This window comes from Musca vetustissima, unplaced genomic scaffold (assembly GCF_032173495.1).
Source record: "Musca vetustissima isolate MV318-11 ecotype Yass unplaced genomic scaffold, APGP_CSIRO_Mvet_v1 utg12009, whole genome shotgun sequence".
NCBI classification, from domain to species: domain Eukaryota; kingdom Metazoa; phylum Arthropoda; class Insecta; order Diptera; family Muscidae; genus Musca; species Musca vetustissima.
In genome coordinates this window covers 214,406-241,910 of record NW_026881687.1, presented here as the reverse complement: position 1 = coordinate 241,910, position 27,505 = coordinate 214,406, and the positions used below count along the sequence as shown (strand labels likewise).

The 27,505-nt window shown below is 34.0% G+C and overlaps 2 protein-coding genes across 2 annotated transcripts; one reads left to right on the top strand and one right to left on the bottom strand.

Moving 5' to 3' along the window:
• The first annotated feature begins 1,189 nt into the window (after positions 1-1,189).
• Positions 1,190-8,003, top strand: LOC133327651 (synaptic vesicle glycoprotein 2C-like). Its single transcript, XM_061536174.1, has 11 exons — positions 1,190-1,208; positions 1,271-1,552; positions 1,613-1,775; positions 3,969-4,147; positions 4,742-4,923; positions 4,983-5,182; positions 5,250-5,403; positions 5,473-5,584; positions 7,496-7,655; positions 7,728-7,855; positions 7,948-8,003. The coding sequence occupies exons 1-11, from the start codon at positions 1,190-1,192 to the stop codon at positions 8,001-8,003; spliced, it is 1,635 nt and encodes a 544-aa protein (XP_061392158.1).
• A 16,657-nt stretch (positions 8,004-24,660) lies between these two features.
• On the bottom strand, positions 24,661-26,365 carry LOC133327650 (formin-2-like). The gene is made up of 3 exons (XM_061536173.1): positions 26,333-26,365; positions 25,678-26,274; positions 24,661-24,825 (listed from the first exon to the last, which is right to left on the bottom strand). The coding sequence occupies exons 1-3, from the start codon at positions 26,363-26,365 to the stop codon at positions 24,661-24,663; spliced, it is 795 nt and encodes a 264-aa protein (XP_061392157.1).
• Between the last annotated feature and the right edge of the window lie 1,140 nt (positions 26,366-27,505).

Genomic DNA, 27,505 nt, shown 5'->3' with positions numbered 1-27,505 from the left:
TACCTTCTATTCTAATAGAAAGTGGACTAGCTGGAGGAGGACCTGCCTCCAGTTTTCAAAGAGATAACAAGTACGAAGCTTATAATTCTCGATGATGGTCAGATGATATTTCGTGGATGGAATGGACCGAAATGACACAATTATCAGCCAAACATTGCAAATTTTCTATGTGGAAGCCGAATGTCTGCTGTGATATTGATCGGTCAGTATGTAGCAAGTCAACTGGAGTAAGACTTTTGTGTATAAAATAAAAAAAAAAACGTTGAATCTTAACTTTGCTGTTGAACTCTAATCGGTCAAGAGATTGAAAATATAACGAAATATTTCCCAATCCTGGTATATAGATCTGCAGAAACTTAGAGCTCAGTGGTACTGGTGTATGGTATCATATGGTCACTACAAATTTTTACCATTTTTTCCGATATCATAAAGGAAAATGTGTAAAAGTTTACATACCATTTTAATGGGATTTCAGGTGAATATTTCGAGGTGTTAGAAACTGAACATTAGCTTTAAAGAAGATAGTATAAATTGTGTTACTTTGCCGATGTTATATTAATGAATCTCTGCATTTGGGATATATTTTTTTATAATTATAAATAATGCCTTGGTAAACCTAATAATCAGCTATTGGTAATTAAACGGGGTTTAATATAACTCTGTTTATATTGTGCAAACGTCAAACTTTTACTGATGGGTCCAATGGATCTTCTACAATTTGTATGTCGATAAACACTTCATCATAAGGTGAGGGGAGTAAAAAAATATTGCCGCTGCCAACACAACATGCCGTTGACGGAAAGCTCCCAATGTTCCAAAAAAATATTATGTTGCAAGTGTCATTATCATATACGAGTATATTTGTATGTTTGTTTTATAATGAGTTCTAGGTTCTCAGAAATCAATGCTACCACGCACTCCTTCGTCTTCGATTAGATTTCAAACATAATGAGTTGTTTACATTATCAGCAGCTCTTCAGCGGTGTGTTCGAATTGAATGGAGAACATCTTTGCTGTATTTGCCAAAGATAAAATTGGTGACAAGAAAACAAAACAAATACGACATTTAGAATACCAGAATTGGAAATCATTAACAAAACAGTCGTCAATGATATCAACAGGAAAGTGTTATTCGGAAATAAACTGAGGTGCTACAATTTAATAACTGAATTGAAAATATACCTTCAAAATGGATTGTGAAGGAAAATGTAAGCAGGCTAAAGGCTGATCAAAAATCTTAATAAACAATATTGATTTCGATTTTTTGCAGTTTCCTATATTGCAGATTTTTTTGAGAAACCCCAAACCGTTAAGGATGAAAGGAGTCCTCCACCTCCGCCACCTGCATCCAAACATCCAGCGGATTATGAAACGGCCATAAAAGCAACAGGATTTGGCCGTTTTAATATACTTTTGCTACTGGCAACATTTCCAGCCATGATGGCGGGGGTTATTGAAACAGCAGTAATCTCATTTATATTGCCCAGTGCGGAATGTGACCTAGACTTGAGCCTAATGGATAAGGGCATTTTGAATGCCATCACATCATGTGGTAGGCACTTAAAGGATATAATTCTATGACTTGAATTTAAATTTCGATTTGTTTTTCTAGGAATGATTGTATCTTCCCTGGGTTGGGGTTATCTAGCCGATACCAAGGGACGCAAAGGCATTATGGTATGGGGCTGTTTGTCGAATGTCATATTTATTCTATGGTCGGCAATGAGTCAAAGTCGAATTCAGCTGATGATTGCGAAATTCTTTTCGGGCTTTATGTGAGTAAAAAAATGGTTTACACTATGCAATAAAATTCCTTATGGGGACGAAAGCTCTTGGGGAATATTAAAAACCCAGATGGAAAAATTAACTATAGGTGGGTTGAGGCGTTGAAAAAGCAACGAAAAAGAAATCTAAATGATTACGTCCTATATTGTAGCTGCCATGAAACGAGACATCGTTAATAGGAGAATAAAAGACCTCGTCTCCAGATTCACTCCAGTAGATGAGATGAATTGCTATAATCCGTATAAAAGCGAAGTTCTTCTACATCAGTCTTATTAGCGTCCATGCTCCGACGAAAGACAAAGGTGAAAATTCAAAAACATATTTTACGTGCGCCTAGAAACAGCATATGAGTGCTGCACTACCGTCGAAAAATTCAACCTCCATGAAAAACATCCAACAACGGCATGAGGTTGATTGACTTCGCGGCAGCAAAAAAAATGGTAGTTGACAGCACCAGATTCAAGCATCTCGATATACACAAGACCACCTTGATTTCTCCTCATCAAGCAACGAGAATTGATCATGTTGCGATAGACGGAAGGCATTCATCCAGTGTTTTAGACGTTCGATCGATACGAGGAGCGAATATCGATTCGGACCATTACTTTGTGGCAGCCAAGGTTCGCACGCGCCTTAATGTAGCAGCAAAGGTGCGATCTAATGTAACACGGAAACTCGACGTCGAAAAGCTGCAAACACAAAAGATAGCAGAAGCCTAATCCGCACAAGTTACCCATTTGCTTGACGAATACACTTTATGTCCCGATAATAATATAGAAGCACAATGGCAACGTTTTTGCTCACTCCCTACAAACTGCAACAAAAGCAACACTTGGGTACCAAAAACCACCATCAAGAAACCCGTGATACGATACGGAGTGCCGTAATGGTACTGATGTAAAAACACAGGGCAACCCTGCAGTAGATACAAGTAATGCGATGGAGAATTATCGGGTGAAAAAAGGAGAGAGGAGAAACGTATTTTCAGAAAAAAAAGAACAAGAAAAACGTAAGCGTAAGGAAATTGAGATGTACAGGAATCAGAACGAAGCCCGGAAATTTTACCAACGAGTAAAATACACAACCGATGGCTTTGGTGCAGGTACATCCTTCTGTAGAGATGAAGATGGAAACATGGTGACATATACATATAGCGTTTTGAGGATCTGGAAGGCGCATTTTAAATAGCTTCTCGTATCAAATAGTGGCGATGAAGAAGATGCTCCAGAACAAATATGAGATGACGGTATAGAGTGTATACCACCTAGCCAAAATGAGGTCAGAGTATCAATTAATCGACTGAAGAACAATAAAGCAGCTGGTCCCGATGGATTACCAACCGAACTATTCAAGTCTGGTGGTCAGGTGCTGGTCAGGAGCATGCACCAGCTGTTTAGTATAATTTGGCTACCGGGACGCATGCCCAATGATTGGAACCTCAGCATCCTGTGCACAAAAAAGGAGACAAGACGATATATGCCAACTATGGAGGCATTCGTCTTCTTTCCATCACAAATAAAGTGCTATCCAACGTGCTGTGTGAAGCCAATGATCAATGACATTATTGAACCATACCAATGCGGCTTCAGGCCTTGCAAATCCACCATTGACTAGATTTTCACTCTGCGCCAGATCCTGGAAAAACCCCACGAAAAACACATCGACACATTCCAACTATTCGTCGACTATAAAGCTACATTCGACAGCCCTATTCGTTCGGAGGTATTTAAAACCATGTCTGCGTTTGTCATTCCTGCAAAATTAATACGGCTATGCAGAATAACTTTAACTGGTACCATGTCAGCAGTTAAAGTAGGAAATGACCTCGCGGAGCCCTTCAATACCGAACGAGGATTCAGACATGGTGACAGTTCGAGTCAGTCATACGATGACAGAAATAGCACTATGTTCACCAAACAGCATATGTTACTAAGCCGACATTGTGAGCGGTAACATCCACCTTTGTCTGTTTAGTATTTCATTGTTTGCATTGGTGTTATAAAATTCGCTTATGTATTTTCAATAAATATATGTGAATATTCATGATTATAATAAATATATTTGTTTTCTTTTCTATGGCGAATTTGTCCTTCAAGGTTCTCAATATAATCGTCAATTAATTTTGCCCCCCAATTTTTGTTTCACAGCATTATTTAAAAAATACATTTTGTTTTCTTTTCCAGAATTTGTGGCCCCTTTTCGGTGCTTGTACCCTATATAACCGAATTCCATGGTTGTGATTATCGTTCTCGCATTATGATGATTTTTGGAACATTGATTTCAGCTGCTGCCATTATGTTACCCGTCATGGCCCTATTGATCTTGCCAAATGATTGGAATTTTGCATTTTGGAATATGGAATGTAAGTATATAGTTAGTCCCGACCTGTATGTCATTGTAAAATGCTATTATAAGAAAACGAAATACCAAACTGCTAGGTCTTTATATGAGGCTATGCAGAAAAATGAAATTATATTGAAAATGTTCTGTAAAGAAATTGTTCCTATAGCAACTTCATAATACAAACATGTATGTAGTGTAAATGAGCCTAGGACCATAAAAATACTTCTCTGCCGGGGTTGGTTCTAATAACCGAAATACAATACAAATATGTAAGTAGGATAAACATCCTCATGACAGCCATGTTTAACATATTGTATTTGGCATTTATATCAAAATAATTTGGAAAACGCATATGCGAATTTTATAACACCAATGCAGATGTAGATAGCAAAGCATGAAATAATGAAACATTGGAATGCCAAACTAATCACAAATGAGTGAGTGAGAAACAATTACAAAACTAACACTAACAAAACACAGCCGAACAACGAATGGTTAATACTGGTAAAGTAAAGCGAAGTAGGAAAATAGTATTGAGATTAATGTAATATTTACATTACAAAACAAATCGTCCAACTTTTTTCACTTGTTTTCTTTTCTTATTTTTAAACAGTTAACTCATGGAGAATATATTTGGCCGTGTGTGGTATACCATGCCTTTTGGGCGGTCTAATATTATTAGCATTTCCAGAAACACCACGTTTTCTAATGACCAAGGGCAAGAATGAAGAAGCTTTGGAAGTTTTCAAAACCATGTACTCAATGAACACAAAATGTCCCAAAGAAACATATCCGGTATGAGCCATCAATATTAATTTATAAATATTCAATTTTCTATAACAATTTCTTTATAGATTTCCAAACTTCAAAATGATTTCAAGACCCAAAACACAAAACATGATAATGTGGAAGTTACAGGTATCACAGAAATAAATGTGACTGAAAAAGTTTCTCTAGAAGAAAATCAAAGAGGACCATTTCAACTTTTATTCTCACAACCCTTTATAAGTTTGACAATTCGTGTATTTCTATTGAAATTTTTTATGTTGTTGGGGTAAGGAAAAACGTTTTTTACTTCAAAGAAATTCCTAACGAAAATCTTAATTTTTAAAATGTTACAGAAAAAATACCTTGCGCTTATGGTTGCCCCAGTTGTTTGCCTCACTAAATGAATACAAACAAATTTCATCTGATGTCACCAGTCTCTGTACAATATTGGAATATAGTGTCAATAAAACAGAGATTACAACAAATCCCCAAGAAGTCTGCACAGTGGTAGGAGTATTACACGTTCTTTTTTAATTGAGAGGATAATTATTTTCAAATGTTTCCTAAATTTTATAGATCATAACTCCTTCAACATATACCAATAATATTGTGGTGAGCTGTGTTGTTTGTGTGGCGTTTATAGCTGCAGGAACTCTTATTAATAAGGTGGGAGACAAGATAATGCAAGGTGAGTATTTCAAATATAACCATAACTGATTTAATTTGTATCAATAATTCATATTATTATTAGTAAAACTATTAAAAGAGAAAAAATAAAATATAGTCTCAGAGTATAAGTGTATATAAAAACATGTAAACTCTGAGACTATATTCTATTTTTTCTCTTTTAATAGTTTTACTAATAATAATATAGAATATAGTCTCAGAGTATAAATGTATATAAAAACATGTAAAAATGCAATATATAGTTCGAAGGGACGAACTTAATTCGTATATTATATGAATAGTGTTCAGAAAGTGTCGCCAATGTCGGTATTTCTGCATTTCCTTAATTCACAAAAACTTTCAACTAAAAACTTTCAATTCATAAAACTTTCAATACTGTTTTATTTGTCAAAGAGAATGAAAAAACAATTTTGGATTATGTGTGTGTTTGGTGGTGGTGGAGTTTCTTTGGCATAGCAATTCTTTGCCGTTTTAATTTTTATATTTATATTTTTATATTTATATTTTTATATTTATATTTTTATATTTATATTTTAAAAGTTCATATTCTGCGTCATTAGAACAACCATATACAATGTTAAACATTCGGTTGGGCTTGTCGTTCATATCAACCCTTGTTTGATATAATGTATTTAGCATTTATATCGAAATAACTTGGAAAATACATATGCGAATTTTGTAACACCAATGCAGAGGTCGGTAAGAGTGTCAGAAGTAAACAATGGAATGCATTGTTGCCCCAATCGAGTGAGTGGAAAGTCAGCGGTTATTAGCAACAGAAATATTAGTCAAGTAAACGATTAGGAACAATACTATTCCTTTTGTCAAAGAGAGGAAGAGAGAGGAAAATAAGCGGAAATAGTGGTAAAGTAGGAAAATAGTTGTGATATTAATGCAATTTTTATATTTTTTGGTAAAAGTAACGACTTTCTCGAAGCGAAGTAAATTTACAATATGGAAAAAATTAACTATGAATGAAATTATGTAAATATTCATTAAATTTTTTTCTGTCTTCCCTCCGCCATAAGCTAGATATTCAAAAGTATTAAAATCAAGCGGGGCGAAAATGAAATTTCAAACTACAAACCCTAAGGTTCGAAATTTGGGCTAGAGCCTTGAACATATCCAAGATGTCGCATGACCTTTGAAAGGGGCTATGTAGAAACATGTATTTATATTGGAAATGTTTTGTTAGGTAGTTGTTTACCCACCAAAGCCCCAAAATGGTGAATAACATCCACTTATTAATGCATATGTCCATCCAAATGTATATAAAGACGTTTGATTGATATTTCTAATTGTTCATAGGAACATTTGCTAACCAATAAAAAGAAAAAATCAAATTAGAACAATTCTCGTGGAAAATGTTTAAAATCATGAAAAACGTGAAACTTAGGCGTACCACTGATTATATGGGGAATGTATCGATCATGAATCGATGAAAATGATGTGTCACCCAATGATAATCTAAACTATATAATTACAGTTAAAAATACCAACATCTTGCTCTCTCAGGAGCTAAAAATCGACCATAAAACTGTTTTAAACCATTTACACAAAACTGGATTTAAAGAGAAGCTCGATGTTTGGGTGCCACACCAATTAACAGAAAAAATAGGATGGATCCAATTTCCATCTGAGAAGCCTTGCATTGCAAAATTTCTTTAATGATAAAAAATTTGTATCTAGGGAGGATTGTGAAAATCAACTACTCCATAGAACAGGACTGCAGGACTTGAAGTTACTTAAAATGACAACAGAACGGTGCATATTTGGCCCAAATCGGACATTTCCGAAATCTAATATTTGAGCCATAAGGGTGGACTTTAAAGATATATAGTATATAGTAGATTCTTGCAGTACGAGACCAATAACTTTTTTTTATAAATACATTTCTTTAACATATTTTCAGTTTTTACCTTATCGATTTGTGGTATCTGTGGACTTACACTATACTGGTCATCGTCTACGACAACAACGCTAATTATTACTTCAACTTATATTAGTATGGGTACCATTGCAATGACAGCATTAATTGGAACTTGTGTGAATTTATTTCCAACATCATCCAGGTAGTACAATTTTTTACAAAATTATTTTAATATGTAGATATATTAAAAAATACTGTTTATTTTCGAATTTAGAACAATAATTGTATCCGCATCAATGTCGTGTGGTCTCATTGGCACCATATTGGGTAATGTTTTATTTCCGATATTCATGTCGCTGGGTTGTATACCGCCAATTGCTATGCTTGGTGGCGTAATGTTTTGTGAGTTGATTAAAATATTTTAAAATTTGTAATAATTGATATTATTATTGTTATAAAAATGTATTTTTATATTTTTCTTTTACATTTTACAGTCTCCGCAATATTGGCCTACTCTCTGCCTAGTACTAAGAAAACGGAACTTAAATAAGTATAATTTTAAATAAAAAAAATTACAGTAGAAAAAAAATTACAAAAGTACAAGTACAATAGGGTTCAAGTAATTTATGCATTATTTTAACTTAGAAAGAGTTCATTAATAAATAAAGACACATTATAAAAAAAACTATTTTTAGTTATTGAAATCATCAGATTTTATTCAATGGGTGTGCTATGATGGATTCTGATAATTGTTGACGCAATTTTCAGTTTTGAAAAATTATCCATTGTGCAAACCGTATAAAAATATAAATTCCAGTGCCCCAGTATTCGATACAACAAATACTCATTAAAACATAATGGCTTGTTTACATTATCAGTCGCTTAATTGTTTTTAAGATAAAAAAAACCGATGAACAATAATATCATTGCAGAAGATAATATTACCGACATTGAAAATTTAAAAAAAATGAAATCAGTACAGTTTAAAACATCATAGCAATAAAAACACTGTAAACAATCAATAAAGTGATAAGAAAGAAGTTTAATTCCATCAGCACGGAATTTGTATAACCTATCCCACGGACAAAATATTCCACATTTATGACTTTTACTTCTTACTTTGGTCTGCACAAAGCTATAATATCCTGCAACATAGCTGTGAAGGGAATAATAATTTCTGAAAATAAGTTTCTTATTCACCAGATATCCGAAATGCTACACTATAGTCATATCGATAAGAAAATTCGTTTAAAACCATAATAATACAGACTGACATCGAAAATTGTCTAAAAATATAGGTCTCTCCTAAAACACGGATTACTAAATTACATAAAATCAGGGACCGAAAATAACAGTTATTTTTTAAAATGCGAACAAGCAAATCTTCATGTTAGAGACATGGGACACCAATAGTGTCATATACCAATAGATTCGTACTGAGGAGCCCATTAAGGATATTGAGTGATCTTGAGAAAACACTATCAGTTCCCATGTTAAGGATTATTTTTTAACGGAAAAAATAAACGTTGATTTTTAACTGTTAAAAATGATTTTTATTTTTTCCGTCAAAAATAAAAGTCTTTTTGCGATTTTTATTTTTTCCGTCAAAAATAAAAGTCTTTTTGGGACTTTTATTTTTTCCGTCAAAAATAAAAGTCTTTTTGGGATTTTTATTTTTTCCGTCAAGAAATAAAACTCTTTTTATGTAAAGAAGTTTATACAACTTGTAATCAGTTATAAAATTACAATTTATAAATCTCTGTCCTTATTACAATAAGTGTACACATAAGTAATCAAGATCAAAGGTAAAAAATATTTGTTATAAATTTTTAAAAAATAGTCTAGTGTACCAAATCATGAATATAAATTAAAGAATCATTCCCCTGACTATTAGGTCAAAGGTTATATAACTGGTACCAAACTCTATATGTTTATTTACGTAAAAAGACTTTTATTTTCTGACGGAAAAAATAAAAATCACAAAAAGACTTTTATTTTTGACGGAAAAAATAAAAGTCCCAAAAAGACTTTTATTTTTGACGGAAAAAATAAAAATCCCAAAAAGACTTTTATTTTGGACGGAAAAAATAAAAATCATTTTTAACAGTTAAAAATCAACGTTTATTATTTCCGTTAAAAAATAATTAACTAAAGTGGATTTTTTTAACAGTTAATTTTTACCTGATTTGATATAAGTTATAACCGTTACGGTCCCTGCATAAAATTCAGTGAAGTATTCAGCTAAAATATTTTAAATATGTTCTTGGGGACTAGTTTCTTAAGGACTATCAGAGTCGTATGCGTAGGTTTTTAAAGAATACTTTCAAAGAGACGTAAGGTCGAATTTTTATAACATATTTTCTAATAGATTATCAAAATCACTTAAGGGATTTTGATAATCTATTAGAAAATATGTTATGTTTGTATGTATATTATCTAAAGAAATATTCAAACGTGGATTTTTTTCTAAAATACGATCAGATCCTTAAAGAAGGTTTTATATTGGGTGCCCGGCATTTTGCAATCAAAGGTTCTGTAAATTGATATTTCGGATTATTTAAGGTTGAACAACATCTATAAAGAAATGTTCGAGATACAACCATGTTTTGGCATAGCCCCCATATAAATGTTCCGTCCTATTTCCGATTTTTTTAAGGTTTTAGCTGTGTTCTCTTACCGCAGTAGCTGTAATTACAGCAACTGCAGTGAAAAATTCGACTAAATCCTTCAAAATATAGTAACCTTTATATGTTGGTTACATCACCTCTATATATATATAGCGAATTTTGAAAATTCAATGGACAAAATGCTGCCAAACCCAAAAAATTCTGCAAAAATATGTTCTAAGCTTTAATATCCTGGAAGGTCAAATGATAGCCTCTACAAGAACCCTATAAAAAAATTACAGAAAATGGTTCTTTATCATTATATAGGAAGGAGCTCTATCAAAACGTAAATCGATATTGATAATTTTTGGTAGAAATATTTGACACCCCATTAGAACATGAACAATCCAATTAGAGTCAATTCGGTACCCAAAATCCTCAAAATACTGAATAATGAGGTGAAACATGGGCCAATATTGACAATTTTTGTTAGGGACATTTTCTATCCAATGACAATCCAAAATATTAAATCAATGTTAATGTTGTTAATAGCGTTCCAAAACTCCTAAAAATACGAAAGTTCGGTGTTACCGTAGTGTGGTGGTCTGTCCAACAAAGTTGTTCAATATTGATAATTTTCAGTATAAAGATTTGATACCCACTGACAATCCAAATTACTAAATTATTGACAATTTCATTGAAATTCGTTTCAAACTCTCCAAACTATTGAATAATGCGGGTACGGTTAAAGTGAGCCAACATCCAGAATTTTTGGTAGGGAAGCTTGGCTAGGAAGCTGCCAACTTTTCCTAACGCAAAACCCCAAAATAATATATGTTATCCCCAACGATAATTTATAATCCCATATATTTAATTAAGCTCTTTTCCAGTAAAAATTAGTACATTATTGCAGTACGAGAACAGACCATATGTGTATTCCAGAACCTGCAAGTAAAAAATTTTTTACAACAACTATATTTTCACAAACGACATTTTATACATGCCTTGGGAGCATTTTCTTTGACATTTTCAAAATGAATCTAAAGTTTGTATTTTAAATTAAATTGGAGAATATTGGCTATATTGTAAACACATAAAACATGTCTATTATATTTTTAGGAATACAAATTCATAACCCAAGTTCATTGGTTGTATCGAAAACGTAATCTTCCTAAAATCCTCAGATCCCCTACCAAACTGGAAACACTCGTAGAAAGACATGCTGCTCAATGAGAACTCAAAATACCAAATTACAGCCAATTTGGTTGAAAAACCTTTCCGAAATACCGAATAATGGGAGGTACCGTTACATAAGAGTAACGACATCAATATTTTTTGATAGGCAGATTTGCTACCCAATGAGAATTTCAAGTACTAATTCACTGCAAATTAAGTTAGAAACGTGTCCAAGTTTCCCAAAACAACGAATACCAAGTTATGCCATATATATTTTTGTAAATGTACCTAACATTCTAGGAGTAGTAACAATATATGTGGAAAATTTTCAAAACTCTATCTTAAATATTTCGAGATCTATTTCAAAAGACGGACATGCCTAAATTGGCATAAAATTTTATTCTGACCAAGAATATATATTCTTGGTCACCTTGTCCTGAACTGAAGCGGTAAAAATTTGCAAGGACCATTTGAACTATTTTTTTTTTATAGAAGGTGATGCAAATGTGGTATACCCATTTGTTTTTAGATTGCCAAATTTTTATATTTTAACCGATTAAATTGAAATTTTACACTTAACATGCTACATGTGTTGTCTTTCCATGTATCAAATTGAAAATAATATTATTCTAAAAATTTAAGAGATATTTGAGAAAATATTTGAAATTCCATTAAAAGTGATTTTAAAAAAAGTGAAGGTTTTTTTCCTAAATTAGTAAATATGTGGTGCAATCGCGCATATTATTTGACTTTTAGTACTTATTGATTATTTTAATGCTTTCATAATAAAGATTAAAATAAATCTGTAAAACAAAAAATTATTTTTAAACTTCAACCGAAAAAAAGTCAATTTCATGAAAAATTTAATTTTTGCTACTGATTCTCAACGTAAGTTAAATAAATTAAACAGATCATTGCTATCTTATCTTTTTGAGAACAGCAAACTATAAAGCATGTTTCAGTTATTCTAAAATTTTCAGTTTACAAAAAAAGTGACTATACCACATTACCAACCTATACCACATTTGCATCACTTCCTATACTTCAAATAAAGATATTACTACATATTTCCACATATTCAATTCCAGTTGCAAATGTTTTGACCACCACTGTGTGTGCAAAATTTCAAAACTCAATATTGAATATTGCGGATAGGCATGCATAAATCGACATAGAATTTTATTTTGATCAAGAATATTTTTACTTTATGGTGTCTCCGCTGAATATTTCGAGGTGTTGCAAAGGGAATGACAATTTTAATATACAGTCCACCTGATGTTGGAGGATACAAAATTTTAAAATATGAATTCTAGAATTACCTTCTCCTGGCATATACCCAAAGTGACATGGGAAATTAATTAATTCACCTCTGTTCATTCGTTCGCAACCTATACAGCTAAGTCACGAACCCTATATTATAATTGTTAATAATAATTGCAAACAAAAGAGGGGAGGTCTAATAGAATTGCAGTTCGAAAACATAAAACCACTTACCTTTTTAAACTTCTATTGTGCTGCTATTAAACAATTTATCGCTAAATATTCACACTTCTATTTTTACAAAGAATTTCGAATACTAAATGACTAATTTATTTTTGCTTTATCTAGGATTGCGAAAATGAAAGCACTTATTATGGTTGAGACCCGCACTAACTGATGAACACTTTTAAAAAGGCAACACAAAAATTTATCTCAATAAGCTTTTGTAGTAAACCGAATGGGAACCACAAAAACATAGACAGAAAACCAGTGAGCGGAGCAGTATAGTCGGACGGGGCCGACCATGCGATACCCTACACAACTACCACGAACTCTAACTTTCTGAGGATGTTTATTCCGAGTCTGAGTAATATTTCGTGATATTTGCCCCCTCTTGTCCGATTAGAGGTTAACAACACCTCTTCCTTACTTTTTTCGAATATTCAGTACAGTCCTTCTAATTACTTGTCCAGATTACCTTCACGGTGGGTTGTGTTGTGATTTTCGGATTATACTCTACTCGAAAACACAAAAAATTATGTTTTCGTTCCATTTCATCCCAAAATTTTAATCTGATCATCACCGAAAATTATAGGCGTTGTTCTTGACCATAACTGGAACTTCATGAAAAATTTCAAAGCCATCAGCGCGATATTTCTCCCTCTAATGTGGTAATGGGTTACTAAATAATATCTGAATACGTAAGCACCTGTAAATATTTGACTGTAACTCCCACATCTGAGTAGATACATCACTATATTTGGTATCAATTTAAAGGCCAACCACTCCTCTTGGATGTGCTATCAACTCCTGGGGTCTACATCCTCCAGGAGTAAATATATATGCCATAGAATACAAATTTTATCATTTTTCACACAAAAGTCTGGGTCCTTTTGACCCGCTAAATATTGACCGATCTTTATCAAAACATGCATGTTTATTCTCTGGCCCGATCCCCTTCTCCATGCAAAAATTCGGAATTCGCGGTGTTTGGGCCATAATTGCGGCCTCTGGAGCGACCAGAAAAACCGACAAAAATTTAGTATTTGGTCCATTTCATCCCCTAAATATTAACCGATCTTTTCCGAAAACAATAGGGGTCTTCATTGGCCAGAACCCATCCTACATGCAAAATTTCGTGAAGATTGGTCCATAACTGTGGCCTGTATCGTGTTTACAAATTATAATGGACAGACGGACGGACGGACGGACGGACGGACACACATGTCTAGATCGACTCAGCTAGTCAAGATATGACGATCGGTATACTTAAAGGTGGGTCTAGGACCAATATTTCGCGGCGTTACAAACTTTTGGGGCTGCACAAAGCTATAATACCCTGACAACATAGTTGTGTAGGGTATAATTACGAACACAAATTATCTGGGAAACGGAAAATAAACGGAGAGGATATGGAGCTGTTGCTCTCTTTAACACGCGGACACGGAAACTTTGTCGCGGCATAGGCAACATATTTTTTGTGGTATTAAAAAGCTTTTTGTAGCCAGAACACGCAAAGATCGAACAAACATGAAAAAGAAGAATATAAGATGCACACACACACACACAGGAACACTAACACACAGCCTAACAAAAACAACTATTTTTTTTTTGCATCTTCAATAAAGGAATATTGTAGAATATTTTATTACACGAACGCGATATGGGCGGATTTTTTGCACTATTTTGTGTTGAATTCAATTTTTTTTTAAATTTCAACTTTTTTTTTTTATTTATTTATTTTTTTATTTCACAACACAATTCACCGATCACCACAACGGGCGTCTACACTTCACGAACGCGACGAAAGAACTAAATGAGTAGGAAAATATGCAGGACTTACCGAAGAAGTTTTGTAGGAAGGAGAGTGAATTGGAAATATACATTTCCTCTGAGAGAAGTTATGAGGTAAATGGAAGGAATGGACAATTCCCGCACTTAGTCTTACTGGAAGTTGGAATGATGAAAATGGACATTTTCTCTGAGAGAGTAGTTATGAGGGAAATGGAAGAAATGGGAATCTGTTGCAGTTTCTTAACCTTACGAGTGGAAAATTCCCGCCCGTACTCGTACTGGAAGTTGGACATTTCCTCTGAATTTTTTTTTTGCAATTTTTTACCACACACATACATGCATAAAAGTGGACAACACCTCAGGTTTCTTATCCATGCTAGAAGGGAAAAAATATATAAAAATTCTTATTATTATTATTATTTTTTATTATTATTATTTTTTTTTTTTTTTTTTTTTTTTTTTTTTTTTTTAGAACCGAATCAAAGAAAAAAGCATAACAGGAAATCGACAAAATTTCTTCTACATATGAAAGGCTCAGATGAAACGGCTAAAGCTGGAGTCTTCAAATTTTTTATGTGGGTCGGTATTGGTGCGTGGATACACAATAAGGCTGAATTTATGGCTACTCGTACTCTAAGGGTGCAAAAAGTACTAAAAGGAACCAAACAACGCACAGGCCGCCTGAAGCTACAATTCTAAAATTTTTATATGATGCTTCATTCGTACTATCAATGTACGAAAAGTTCTCAAATTTACAAAAATGACTACTTCCAATAATCAACGCCCAAAAGAAATGTGTGTGAAAAGACCGGGTTTGTTGAAAGTCGTAATATAAGTGTACGAAAATAATACCGTATATATTATGGTCGGACGGGGCTGAGCATAGGATAACCTACACAACTGCCATGAAAAATAAAGTTTTCAGTCCATTTTATCTCCTAAATATCGGCCTTGACCATAACCGGAACATGAAGCAAAATTTCCTAACCATCAGCGCGTAATTTACGCGCTCTTGCATGGTAATATATAATTGGTTAGACCTCTGTAAATATCTACTAGATCTTAAACATCCGAGGACATACACCAATATAATTGGATATATTACAGACCTCTCGGGCCTATGTTCTTCAGGAGTAAATATATACGCTATACAATACGAATTTTGTATTTGAACCGCTAAATACAAATTATTATGGACACAAATTATAATGGACAGACGGACGAACGGACACACATCTCTAGATCGACTCAACTAGACGACATATGACGATCGGTATACCAAAAGATGGGTCGAGACCAATATTTCGCGGTGTTACGGTAACACTTGGGGCCACACAAATCTATAATACCCTGTCAAAATAGCTGTGTAGGGTATAAATAGGGAACTAAGGTTCTGTACTTCTATTTATTCTCAAAAAAATATAAAAAACAATCAGCATCTCAAGAAGAGGAAAAATTGTCTCGCCCTATGACATATATTTTTCCACAGAAAAATTCTTTTAAACCCAAGGTATTGGTTTGTCAATCGCTAGGCCTATATACTGCGTATCATAACTATAGATGCATTTTTAATTCAATTGGTTGTTATTTGACAAAAAAATTGACCCAATTAGTTTTAAAAACACATTTTATTCAACTAAAATAATTAATTTGCTCTTTATGGCTTTGCCTAATTTTGAACTTTCAAACTCATTTCATAGCTATAGACGAACTTTTACAAAATTAGATAAAATTATTTTTAAAAACTCAAATCGCTATAATCGACAATAACTTCTTTGAGGTTAAATACAGTTTGGTATTGGCGGTTTTCTGTATAGACACGACGATTCAGGATTCCCCATATATTATCGGTTTCTGGTCGGAAGAACATACGGGCCAGTTCATAGTTTGAATATTTTTTGATTGTAACCATTCTTAAGTATGACGAATTTTATAAACTGGCGCAGTTGTTGTTTTGCAATAATTTGTGTATATAAAAGGCATGATGATCTCATGTTTGATTTTTTTTTAGAATTTAGAAAATTACATAAAAGAACCAGCAAGGAAAGTAGTAAAGTCGGACCGGGCCGACTATATGATACCCTTCACCACTTTGGCATATTTAACAGATGAATCCTAGCAGACGTCGAATTTTTGAAGGACCATTAACATGAAAATGGATCCATAAACATGTCATTCTATATATATATATATATATATATATATGGGAGCTATATCTAAATCTGAACTGATTTTTTCCAATTTCAATAGGGTTCGTCCTTGGGCCAAATAAGAGACCTATACCAACTTTCATCCAATTCGGATCATAAATGCGACCTGTACTTTGTTCACAATTTAACATGGACAGACAGGCAGACGGACGGACGGACGGACATGCATAAATCAACTTAAAAAGTGATTCTATGCATATTCTCAGCAGGAACCATGTGTCTATCTCGTTTCCTTTTGCCTGTTACAAACATATGCACAAAGACATAATACCCTGTACCACAGTGTGGTGAAGGGTATAAAAATACATACAGTTATTATAACCATAGCCTTACAGCTCTAGTATGGACTAGGATTATTAAATCAACTCCGAATTGTCTGAAACAGATTTGGTCCAAAGAAACTTGGAGTCCACAAACCAATATGTCTAAAATTTGCATAAGCTTCATCATGTTCCGATATTTGTTTTGTGTGCGAAATACAAAATTGTCCGCCTCCATTTAATCTTCTCTCATAGAAAATGCCCAGTACACTCTCTTAAAAATCAATGAAGGCATCGTTTCAACCTCTTTCGTTAAGTCACCCCTCATATTCCCCCATTTAAAAGAGATCTCATTATGCACGTAAGGTAAAAACCTACAACATGATCACATTTCTACAGTTTCCCTCATTACTCCCAGAGAAAATGCCCATTTTCAGTACACTCTTTTAAAAATCAAAGCCGACTAACTCATTATCATCATTCCAATTTCCAATAAGAGTAAATGCGGGAACTGTCCACTCGTTAAGAAACTGCACATCTTTACATTCCTTCCGTTTCACTTGTCGTTAGGTTCAGTCGTGGCCATTTTCAGTATACACTCTTAAAAAACAAAGCAAATCCCTGCAATACCTTCGTTTAAAATTTATTCGTTAAATACTTCATATTCCCCTTAATACGAGTATAAGAGAGAGAGGGAGAGAGCTCTAGAACAGGCATGCTTACCCATATACGCTACCGTAACTGAGGGTCGATGGGTAAACACATTTTCTCTTTCTTTCTCCTTACATCAGCCGTTTTTAATGGTGAATTCTCAGTTACGCTCGCACACACTTGCTCTCAATTTAATTTTGCCCAACACTGCTCTAGAACTATCCTGTCATTTAGTTCATTCGTTCACTCTCTTCCACCTTCCTAATAATCAAAGAAAACCAATGTAATCAATCTTTCTCAAACTTTTTCGTTAAGTCATCTCTCATACTCCCCATATAATTCTAATATGAGAGATTTCTAGAACTGGTCACTTCTCAAAATGCCCACTTCCAGAGAAAGTGCCCATTTTCAGTACACTCTCTTCAAAATCAAATCCGACCAATGCATTATTTCCATTCCAACTTCCAGTTAGAGTACATCGGTGAATTGTCCCTTTGTAAGGTTAAGGAACCGCATCATGTTCACATTCCTTCCTTTCCATGGTTGTTAAGTTCAGTCGTGGCCATTTTCAGTATACACTCTTAAAAAACAAAGGGATCCCCTGCAATATCTTCGTTGAAATTTCTTTCGTCATATTCCTCATTCTGCCAGTAAGAGGAAGTTCTAGAACTCCACTGTCATTTAGTTCCTTCGTCGCGTTCATAAAATGAAGACGCCCGTTGTTGTGATCGGTTAATTTTGTTATCAAATTATTGCAAAAAATGGAAAATAAAAATGTGTATATAAAATGTTAGAAATTAATAATGCTGTTTTTAAAATAATTGAAAAACTTCAATACAACACAAAATAGTGCAAAAATCCTTTCATATCATTTATAAAAAAAGTAGTCAGCAATATTCCTTTATCTATAATGCAAAAATGTTTGCTTCTGTAAGAGTGTGTTCGTGTGTGTATGTAGCTGCTCGATTGCATCTTCGATGTTAGATTTGTGCGCGTTTGTCTACAAAAAGCTTTTTCAATAAAAAAATATGACGCCTTGCAACAACGTTTCCGTGTCCATGTTAAAAAAAAGTAAATGCTCCACCTCCTCTAAGCTTCACTATCCGTCGTTTTGTGGTTAATGCGTACTAGTTATTTTTGATGGCTTTGTTTTTTCGGTTCGCATTCGGTTTCGTTTTACTACAAAAGCTTCATTAGATAAATTTGTGTGTTGTGTTTTTAAAAGTTTTCATCACTTAGTGCGGCTTTCAACCATTAAAAAGTGGTTTGATTTTCGTAATCGTAGATAAATTACAAACAATTTAGTCGAAAAATGTTATTCGAAATTTAATGTCTTCAAAAAAGTTATAAAATAATAAATATGAAAAAGTGTAAGAAAATTAAATAAAAAATTGGAATATATTGCGCATGTAACCCATTAAATTGATTTGTAGGAACGAAATGGGAGTTTAAAAGGTAAGTGGTTTCATGTTTTCTAACAGCAATTCTATTAGACCCCTATTATTGTTTATTATTACTTCAATTGTTTCTTATTATTAGTATTATTCACAAATGTATGTGACTTAGCTGTCTTGGGTGGAGCGGTGAATTCATTAACACATATCAAAACCTTTTTTGTGGCACTATAGGATTCAAATTATAAATTTGTATACCCTTAGCCTTATGGCTAATGAGGATATATAGTAGTTTTGACTTACCTGCACAAACAACATTTACAATTATTTCTGTGCAAGAATGTCAAATGTGCAGATATCTTAACCCTACGGCCAATAACCAAAAAGTATACGTAGATCAATAACCATGGTACATTTGTACCCATCCAAAGATAGCTTTGTAACTCATTAAAAAATTGGACAATCGTGAGGTTTTTTGTTTTATATTAGTCTATGCGGATCTGGTCTAGATGTAGGAACTCAAAATTGTATATACATTAAAAAAATATATTTAAATCCATGCTTAAATGATAATCTATATAAAACAATCATAGAAAATTCATTATAGCTTTCGAATGGGTTAAGCTTTTTTAGTTATTTTTTTATTGGGATATTATTTAGGTGTTCCTCAAACCCTCTGCAAATTTTTGTGGCCCTAGACAACATGGGGCCGTCAGGGCGACTAGTGGAAGTCAGAATCTCCCTGTTTTTCCTTGGGTACAAATGTACCACGGTTATTGATCTACGTAGGTAATAACTTTAAAAAATTGTAAAAATTATATATGGAAAATATTTATAATTATACCCTACACAACTATGTTGTCAGGGTATTATAGCTTTGTGCAGCCCCAAAAGTTTGTAACGCCGCGAAATATTGGTCCTAGACCCACCTTTAAGTATACCGATCGTCATATCTCGACTAGCTGAGTCGATCTAGACATGTGTGTCCGTCCGTCCGTCTGTCCATTATAATTTGTAAACAGGATACATGCCACAGTTATGGACCAATCTTCACGAAATTTTGCATGTAGGATGGGTTCTGGCCAATGAAGACCCCTATTGATTTTGGAAAAGATCGGTTAATATTTAGGGGATGAAATGGACCAAAAACTTTATTTTTGTCTGATTTTCTGGTCGCTCCAGGCGCCGCAATTATGGCCCAAACACCGCGAATTTTTGCATGGAGAATGGGATCGGGCCAAAGAATAAGCATGCCTGTTTTGATAAAGATCGGTCAATATTTAGCGGGTAAAATGGACCCTAACTTTTGTGTGAAAAATTATAAAATTTGTATTCTATAGCGTATATATTTACCACTGAAGGACATAGACCCGAGAAGTTGATAGTATATGAAAGGGGAGTGGTTAACCTTTAAATTGATATCAATTATGTTGTCGTAGGTACTCCGATGCGGGAGTTAAATATTTACAGGAGCTTACGTATCCACTGGAGGGCGGAAATATACCGCTGATCGCTTTGAAATAATCCATGAGGTTCCAGTTATGGTCAAGGACAACGCCTAAAATGTTAGGTGATGATCAAATAATAACTTTTCAGATGAAGTGGACCGAAAATTTAATTATTTGTACTTTTCGAGTCGAAAGCCGAACATCAGAACACAACCCAAGGTGAAGCGAATCTGGACAAGTAATTAGAGGGGCTGTACTGATTATTAGTAACATTTGCTGATCTCTAGACAGTCATAAGTGTGCAAAGATCGCGAAATATTGCCCAATCTCAGAATATAGAACCACAGAAAGTTAGATTTTCATGGGAGTTGTGTAGGGTATCGTATAGTCGGCCCCGTCCGACTATACTGCTCCGCTCACTGGTTTTTTTTTTCTTCCATTATGTGTGAAAATAGCTCAAGAATGATTCATCAACATTTGATCCAAATATCTCCATTAGTAAAAATGTACATCATTTTTATTCAGAAAAAGGTACAAATGTACCCGGTTATTGACCGTAGGGTTAAACAACTTACCTGTGCCAATGTGCATGTAATTGAAATCACTGCATAAAAATTGGACAATGTTAAATTTTCTGGAATCCGCAATCAACGCTAAGAACCAAAAGGACTTTTGTGTTTTTAACATATATTTATTGCATTAAGGGAACCCCACCCATTCTCGATTTTAATTTTTCAAGATTTTCAATGGGCTGGTAAATCAATACCAATGCTTGTTAAGGTTTGTAACTTTGCACATATATATTTGAAGATTTAAAAGAGAAGAAAAATAATTTACAAAAAAATTTTTGTTATTGTTTTTTGTAATTAAAGAAAAGTCCTTATTTTTGATGGCGGGCATGATAACTCCTCACTGCAACATCGGAATCCGAAAATTCCAACGGCGTTAGAAAGAATACATGTCTGGCTCTCGTATGAACTAGGATTATTGACTTCGCTCTAAAATTAACAAAATTTTTGGAAAATCGCCGATTTTTGACCAAAAACCAAGTTAAAAAATAAGGAAGATCTTCACCGATTGGCTTTATCCTAGTTCATACGATAGCTATACACTCACAGAGAAACGTGTAAAAATTTGGAATCGATTGGATTATTAGTTTTTGAGTTATCGTGCCCGCCATTCGCAAAAGAGTTTTAATGTTTGAGAACCCCTTTAGCCGTCACTTGATGCTGACACAATAAATCGGCTATATTTTCAAGAGTTCTTGAGATTTTCACTTGAAATTTTGTAGGGACATTCTTGAATTAGTGTAGAATCGAATTAAATCAAAAACATTTTTGACCCCGAGAATGAAAAACCTTGTGTATTGTTTGCAATGGGTTGTAAACACTACTATTTTTAAATTTGATATTCTCTATGCAGCTAAACGCAAACATTTAAAGTGAAATGAGAGGGAAAAAAGTACCAATATTTTGAGGTGTTATCTTAAATTGTATTGTGGCCAGCTAAATTCAAATACAACTATGTAAAAGGCAGTTAAATCAAAACAACTTTTGCTCAATTTGATTCGATAGAAATGTTCTTTGAACGAAATCTGTTTCAGACAATTTGGAGTCGATTTACAAATGTCCGTGTGTTTGTCGGGCTGACTGGTGAGCACGAGAACTCTTGAAGGGAATAATAGATTCCATGCAAACATTCTACATCGAAATATTTTTTCCAGATCTAGATCAAGTTCGAAGATGTGGAATAACGAGTCATATTTTCTGGTACCTCCCCCACAAGAGAGGCGAAAAGTTATGCGATATTTTAACCAATGTTTGAAGAAGATAGTAATTTTTTAGAACCTCTTCTACGAAGGATGGAAATTAAGTTCGCCAAAATTTTGCTGAAAATTAATTTTATAATTCAACAGAGTATCCGGTTTTAGTCTTTTATGTTTTCTATTAACAAAAATACCTTATTTATTCATTATTTTTATTTTTTAATCCACATTTTGATACGACAAAAATTTGGACCAAATCCGTCCAAAAAATAATCACGCAAAAGGGCTATCCGTTTTGAACCAAACTTTGCACAACCTATTATCTTTACCAAACCTAGATTAAGTTCGAATATAGACCCATTCGTCCACTTCTTTTGGTACCTCCTTCACAATTGGTCAAAATTTTCAACATTGGTAAATTTAATATCAGTCGAATGGAATATCCGATTGGAACAAAATGCACAATCTTTTTTCTTTAAAAATCCTAGATCAAGTCGGAAGATGGGATTCATTGGTGCACTCCTTCAGGTATCTCCCCCACAAATGGTCCGAATTTTTAATATCCTATCCAATTTTTGGCGAATAGAATTCCGATTTGAACCAAACTTTGCAAAACCTATTATATTTACCAAGTCCGAAAGTGGGACCCATCGGTCCTCTCTATCTGGTACCTCCCCCACAATGGTCCAATATTTAATAAATATGTAAATTTAATTTGAAGCGACTTAAAGAACCGTTTTGATCAATATCACTTCGGAATCCTCTAAGGGTTAACGTGTTTCTTAAGACCAATCCGTTTCTGTCGGGTCTGGTGCGCACAATAACTCTCGAAGCAAGTAATCGTTTTAACATAGTTCATGTTCGAAGATGGGAAATATCGGTCCACTCCTTCTGGTACCTCCCCCACAAAATGGTCAACATTTTGCTGAAATTTAATTTTATAATATCATGCGAATGTACTATCTGATTTGAACCAAACTTTGCACAACCCATTACTTTAAAGAAGACTAGATTATGTCCGAAAATCTGACACTTTGGTTCACTCCTTTGGGTACCTCCCCACATGGTTAAACTGTTCAATAATTATAAATCAAATATCAGGCGGAAGGGATGTCCGGAATCTTTACGAAGCCTAAGTCAAGTCCGAAGGTGGCCCTCTCCTTCTGGTACCCCTTCCACATAGGGTCAATTATCTTCCATAAGTACATACAAGGTCTGACTCTACCTTGTGGAATGGTAGAGTGTATATTACAATAGTCATTCCGTTTGCAACAACTCGAAGTAATTACCTTAGTAATATTTACGTAATATTAAATATAGGGCTTTCAAATTTGACACATGACTCCTGGGATGTTTCGTATTGAAAATAGCATATAATGGTCCACTTTATAGGGTAGGCACCTATTTGTATTTAGTATAGAAAAATTACCCTACCCCAATTTCAAGATTGGCCATTTTTCGGCCTAGAGGTATCCTCAACTTGAGTGTCCGTCATTTGGTTTTTAATTTTCCCAAATATATAGTCTACTATCAGACAATATACAATGTCCTAGTCGCCACATAAAGTTCCCGACCTTTCTAAGAAATTTTGAAAGCACACCACTTAATGATGGTTTTGAAAAGTTGTGCTAGGACGAGCCTAATAACTTTGTTACTTTTCTATAAATATATTATCGACGGTATGTATTTTTTATCGAGAAAATCTTTGTTCGATATTACATGAATCTCGTAAGGAGGTCTCCTATATGCAACGACTTTCTGACAACTTTTTCAGGTAGAAAGTCTTCAAAAAACAAAATCAGACAGAAAAGGTTATAATTGGACGGGGCCGGAATATTCTGAAAGAAAAATTGATTGATTTTTAAGGAACGTAGGGAATTTTTTAACATCTTGTAGTTGTAGCAGCCCTATTGCTTTTACGCAATGGACTGAGGTGACAAACGTTGGCCGTGTAGCACTCGGGTCGCTTCTATCTATCTACCTACCACAATTTCTATCGTATAAACGCTGGCAAACGTCTTGGGTCCATTTGATGACCTAAGCAATACTACTCCAATAGTAAGCAACATATATAGAACAATGTCATGACGGATCAGTACATTGAATTTATAGGACTTGCCTATAAAAAAACCTTTATAGTTCTCTTATAAGTGGAGGTATCCTAATGGTTGGCTAACATCTATAAATATTCTATAGTTGGTCGACCTTCCTGAGGTATCCTAATGGTTGGCTAACATCTATAAATATTCTATAGTTGGTCGACCTTCCTGAGGTTTTCCTATACACATTTCCAAATTCCAACAACCTAAGATTAGTATAAAAATCCAACAATTTATTCCATCATAATAATATAAGTAAAATAATAAATATTAAAACTAATTATTAAAAAATAATTGACGAAATTTCGTGATCCTGCACCATCACCTATTCTGAATGCCTTATTATTTCCGGTGGTGCTGAATTCCATTCATTTTCCATTTCATGATATTTGTCTTCATGCAAAATATGCTCATCGTCATATTGATTAGACGGTTTGAGAATTGTAATGTGTTCGGGACGATCGACAGGTACGGGAACTGGTACTGGGACCTGTAACATGAAACAGAGTAATAAATTTAATTTTTTGTTGTCATTCCGTTTGCAATCACCTAGAAATATTCACCGGAGACCCCATGAGGTACTTTCTAAATCGGAATAAAGTTATATGTCGGTTTAGCCATGTCCGTCTATCTATCTGTCTGTTGAAATCACGATAGAGGTAGCAATATTTAAGATAGAGCTTTGAAATTAGGCACATACATTGCTAATATTCCTAGGATATAATCCATATTATTAAGATCCCGCCCTTTATGGTATTTTGAAGATCAACCACATGCTGTAGGACCTTGAATAAATATTCTTTTGAAAAGCCTCGCCGGTAATGGCAATCGAAAAAAATATTCTTTAACAAATCAAAGCATAGAATGGTCCTTAAAAATTGTTCTTCAAAAAATTCAAGCCTTGAAAAAATATTGTTTAGAAGGTCCATGACTGCAATGGTCCTCCAAAAAAAATCTTTAAAAAATATGCGGTCGTAATGGCTATTGAAAAAATATTATTCAGAAAATTAATTAATTAATGCCTATTTTTCAACTGAAGTGATGAAATTTACCATTGCGAACATGATTTATGGCAAACAACTTCTTGACATTTCCATGTTTTTAAACAGTTCCTTATTAAAATGTCACGCGAAAATTTTATGTTCATGTCCAATTTTCCAACCTAATTGTCCCTGATTTGGTATTTGCTCCTTTCAGCAATTTACGACTACATATCTCCAAAATATTCTGAATGACCACCTCATGGTGAATACTACAAAAATGTCGACCCAGCCGAACTTATAGACAATTTTTTTTAAGTAATATTTCAATATTTCCAAACAAACAAAAAACTCCACATTACCTTAACTGTGACGGGAAATGGTATTGGCCTTGGAACTGGAAACGGTACAACAGGTGGATAGAATTTCTTGGCAATTAAGGCGTGCAGTAATGAGGCAACACTTAATGTTGCCGCTGTATGTGCTGGCAATATTATCGGTGCTGGTGCGGGAAGAGGTGGTGGTGGCGGCGGAGGTGGCGGAGGGGCTACCGGTGGTGGTGGTGCAGCTGCAAATGGCGGCGCAAAAGGATAACCAAAACCAAACGGTGGCCCTGGAGGATAAAAGGGTAACGGAAATGGAGCGGGAAATGGTGCTGGCAAAACGGGTGGTGGTGGCAGCGGTAATGGTGGCGCTAACGGCGAAGGGAAGCCACCAAATGGTGGAGGAAATGGTGGTGGCGGAAAAGGTGGTGGAAATGGCAATGGATAGGGTGGGAAACCAAAACCAAATGGCGGTATGCCAGCACCGAATGGAGCAAACGGTGGTGGGCCAGCAAACGGATCAAGTATGCTGCGACGTACTTTATTTCCACCACCACCACCATCACCTTCGGGACTAGCGCTAAGGTTATTATTTTGGCCAAGGCATACACACAACAACAATGAGAATAATGAAATCTGTAAATGAGAAAATTTTAGGTTAAGATTTTTTTAATTTTTTAAACATAAAACTTACCAATCGGAAAATTCGATTTGTTTCCAAAAACATTTTTGTTGTACTTTCTTTACTCTTTCAGTATTTTCACATTTTCTTTAGGCTAGACTTGGAATGACTGCCAATGATGTCTGTCTTCACATCTTCTTTTATAGCTGGGGACAATCATGATTTCAATGCCAATGTCGCCGTTTGGGTATTGAATATAGAAAAAACTGAAAACAAAGCTTAACCATTTTCGCAAGTCATTCTTCGATTATGTATTCACTTTCACTTTTCATTATAAAACTTGGAAAATATTTTCATTATTAATGAAAACTAAATAGGATTGTTGTTGATGACCGAAATTTCTGGAAAACTTTGCTTGTCTCTAAAGAAAATTATTTAAAAAAATATTCTTTAATAAATCCACGCCTTTGATAGACTTTGAAAAAATATTTTTTAATAAATCCACGCCTTTGATAGACCTTGAAAAAAATATTCTTTAATAAATTCACGCCTTTGATAGACCTTGAAAAAATATTCTTTAATAAATCCACGCCTTTGATAGACCTTGAAGAAATATTCTTGAATAAATCCACGCCTTTGATAGACCTTGAAAAAATATTCTTTAATAAATCCACGCCTTTGATAGACCTTGAAGAAATATTCTTGAATAAATCCACGCCTTAGATATAGCTTGAATATTCTTTAATAAATCCACGCCCTTGATAGATCTTGAATATTATTATAGACCTTGAATATTATTATTTAAAAAAATATTCTTTAATAAATACGCGCCTTTGATAGACCTTGAAAAAATATTCTTTAATAAATACGCGCCTTTGATAGACCTTGAAAAAATATTATTTAATAAATACGCGCCTTTGATAGACCTTGAAAAAATATTCTTTAATAAATAAGCGCCTTTGATAGACCTTGAAAAAATATTCTTTAATAAATCCACGCCTTTGATAGACCTTGAAAACATATTCTTTAATAAATCCACGCCTTTGATAGACCTTGAAAACATATTCTTTAATAAATCCACGCCTTTGATAGACCTTGAAAAAATATTCTTTAATAAATCCACGCCTTGGATGGTCCTTGAAAAAATATTCTTTAATAAATCCACGCCTTGGATGGTCCTTGAAAAAATATTCTTTAATAAATCCACGCCTTGGATGGTCCTTAAAAAATATTCTTTAATAAATC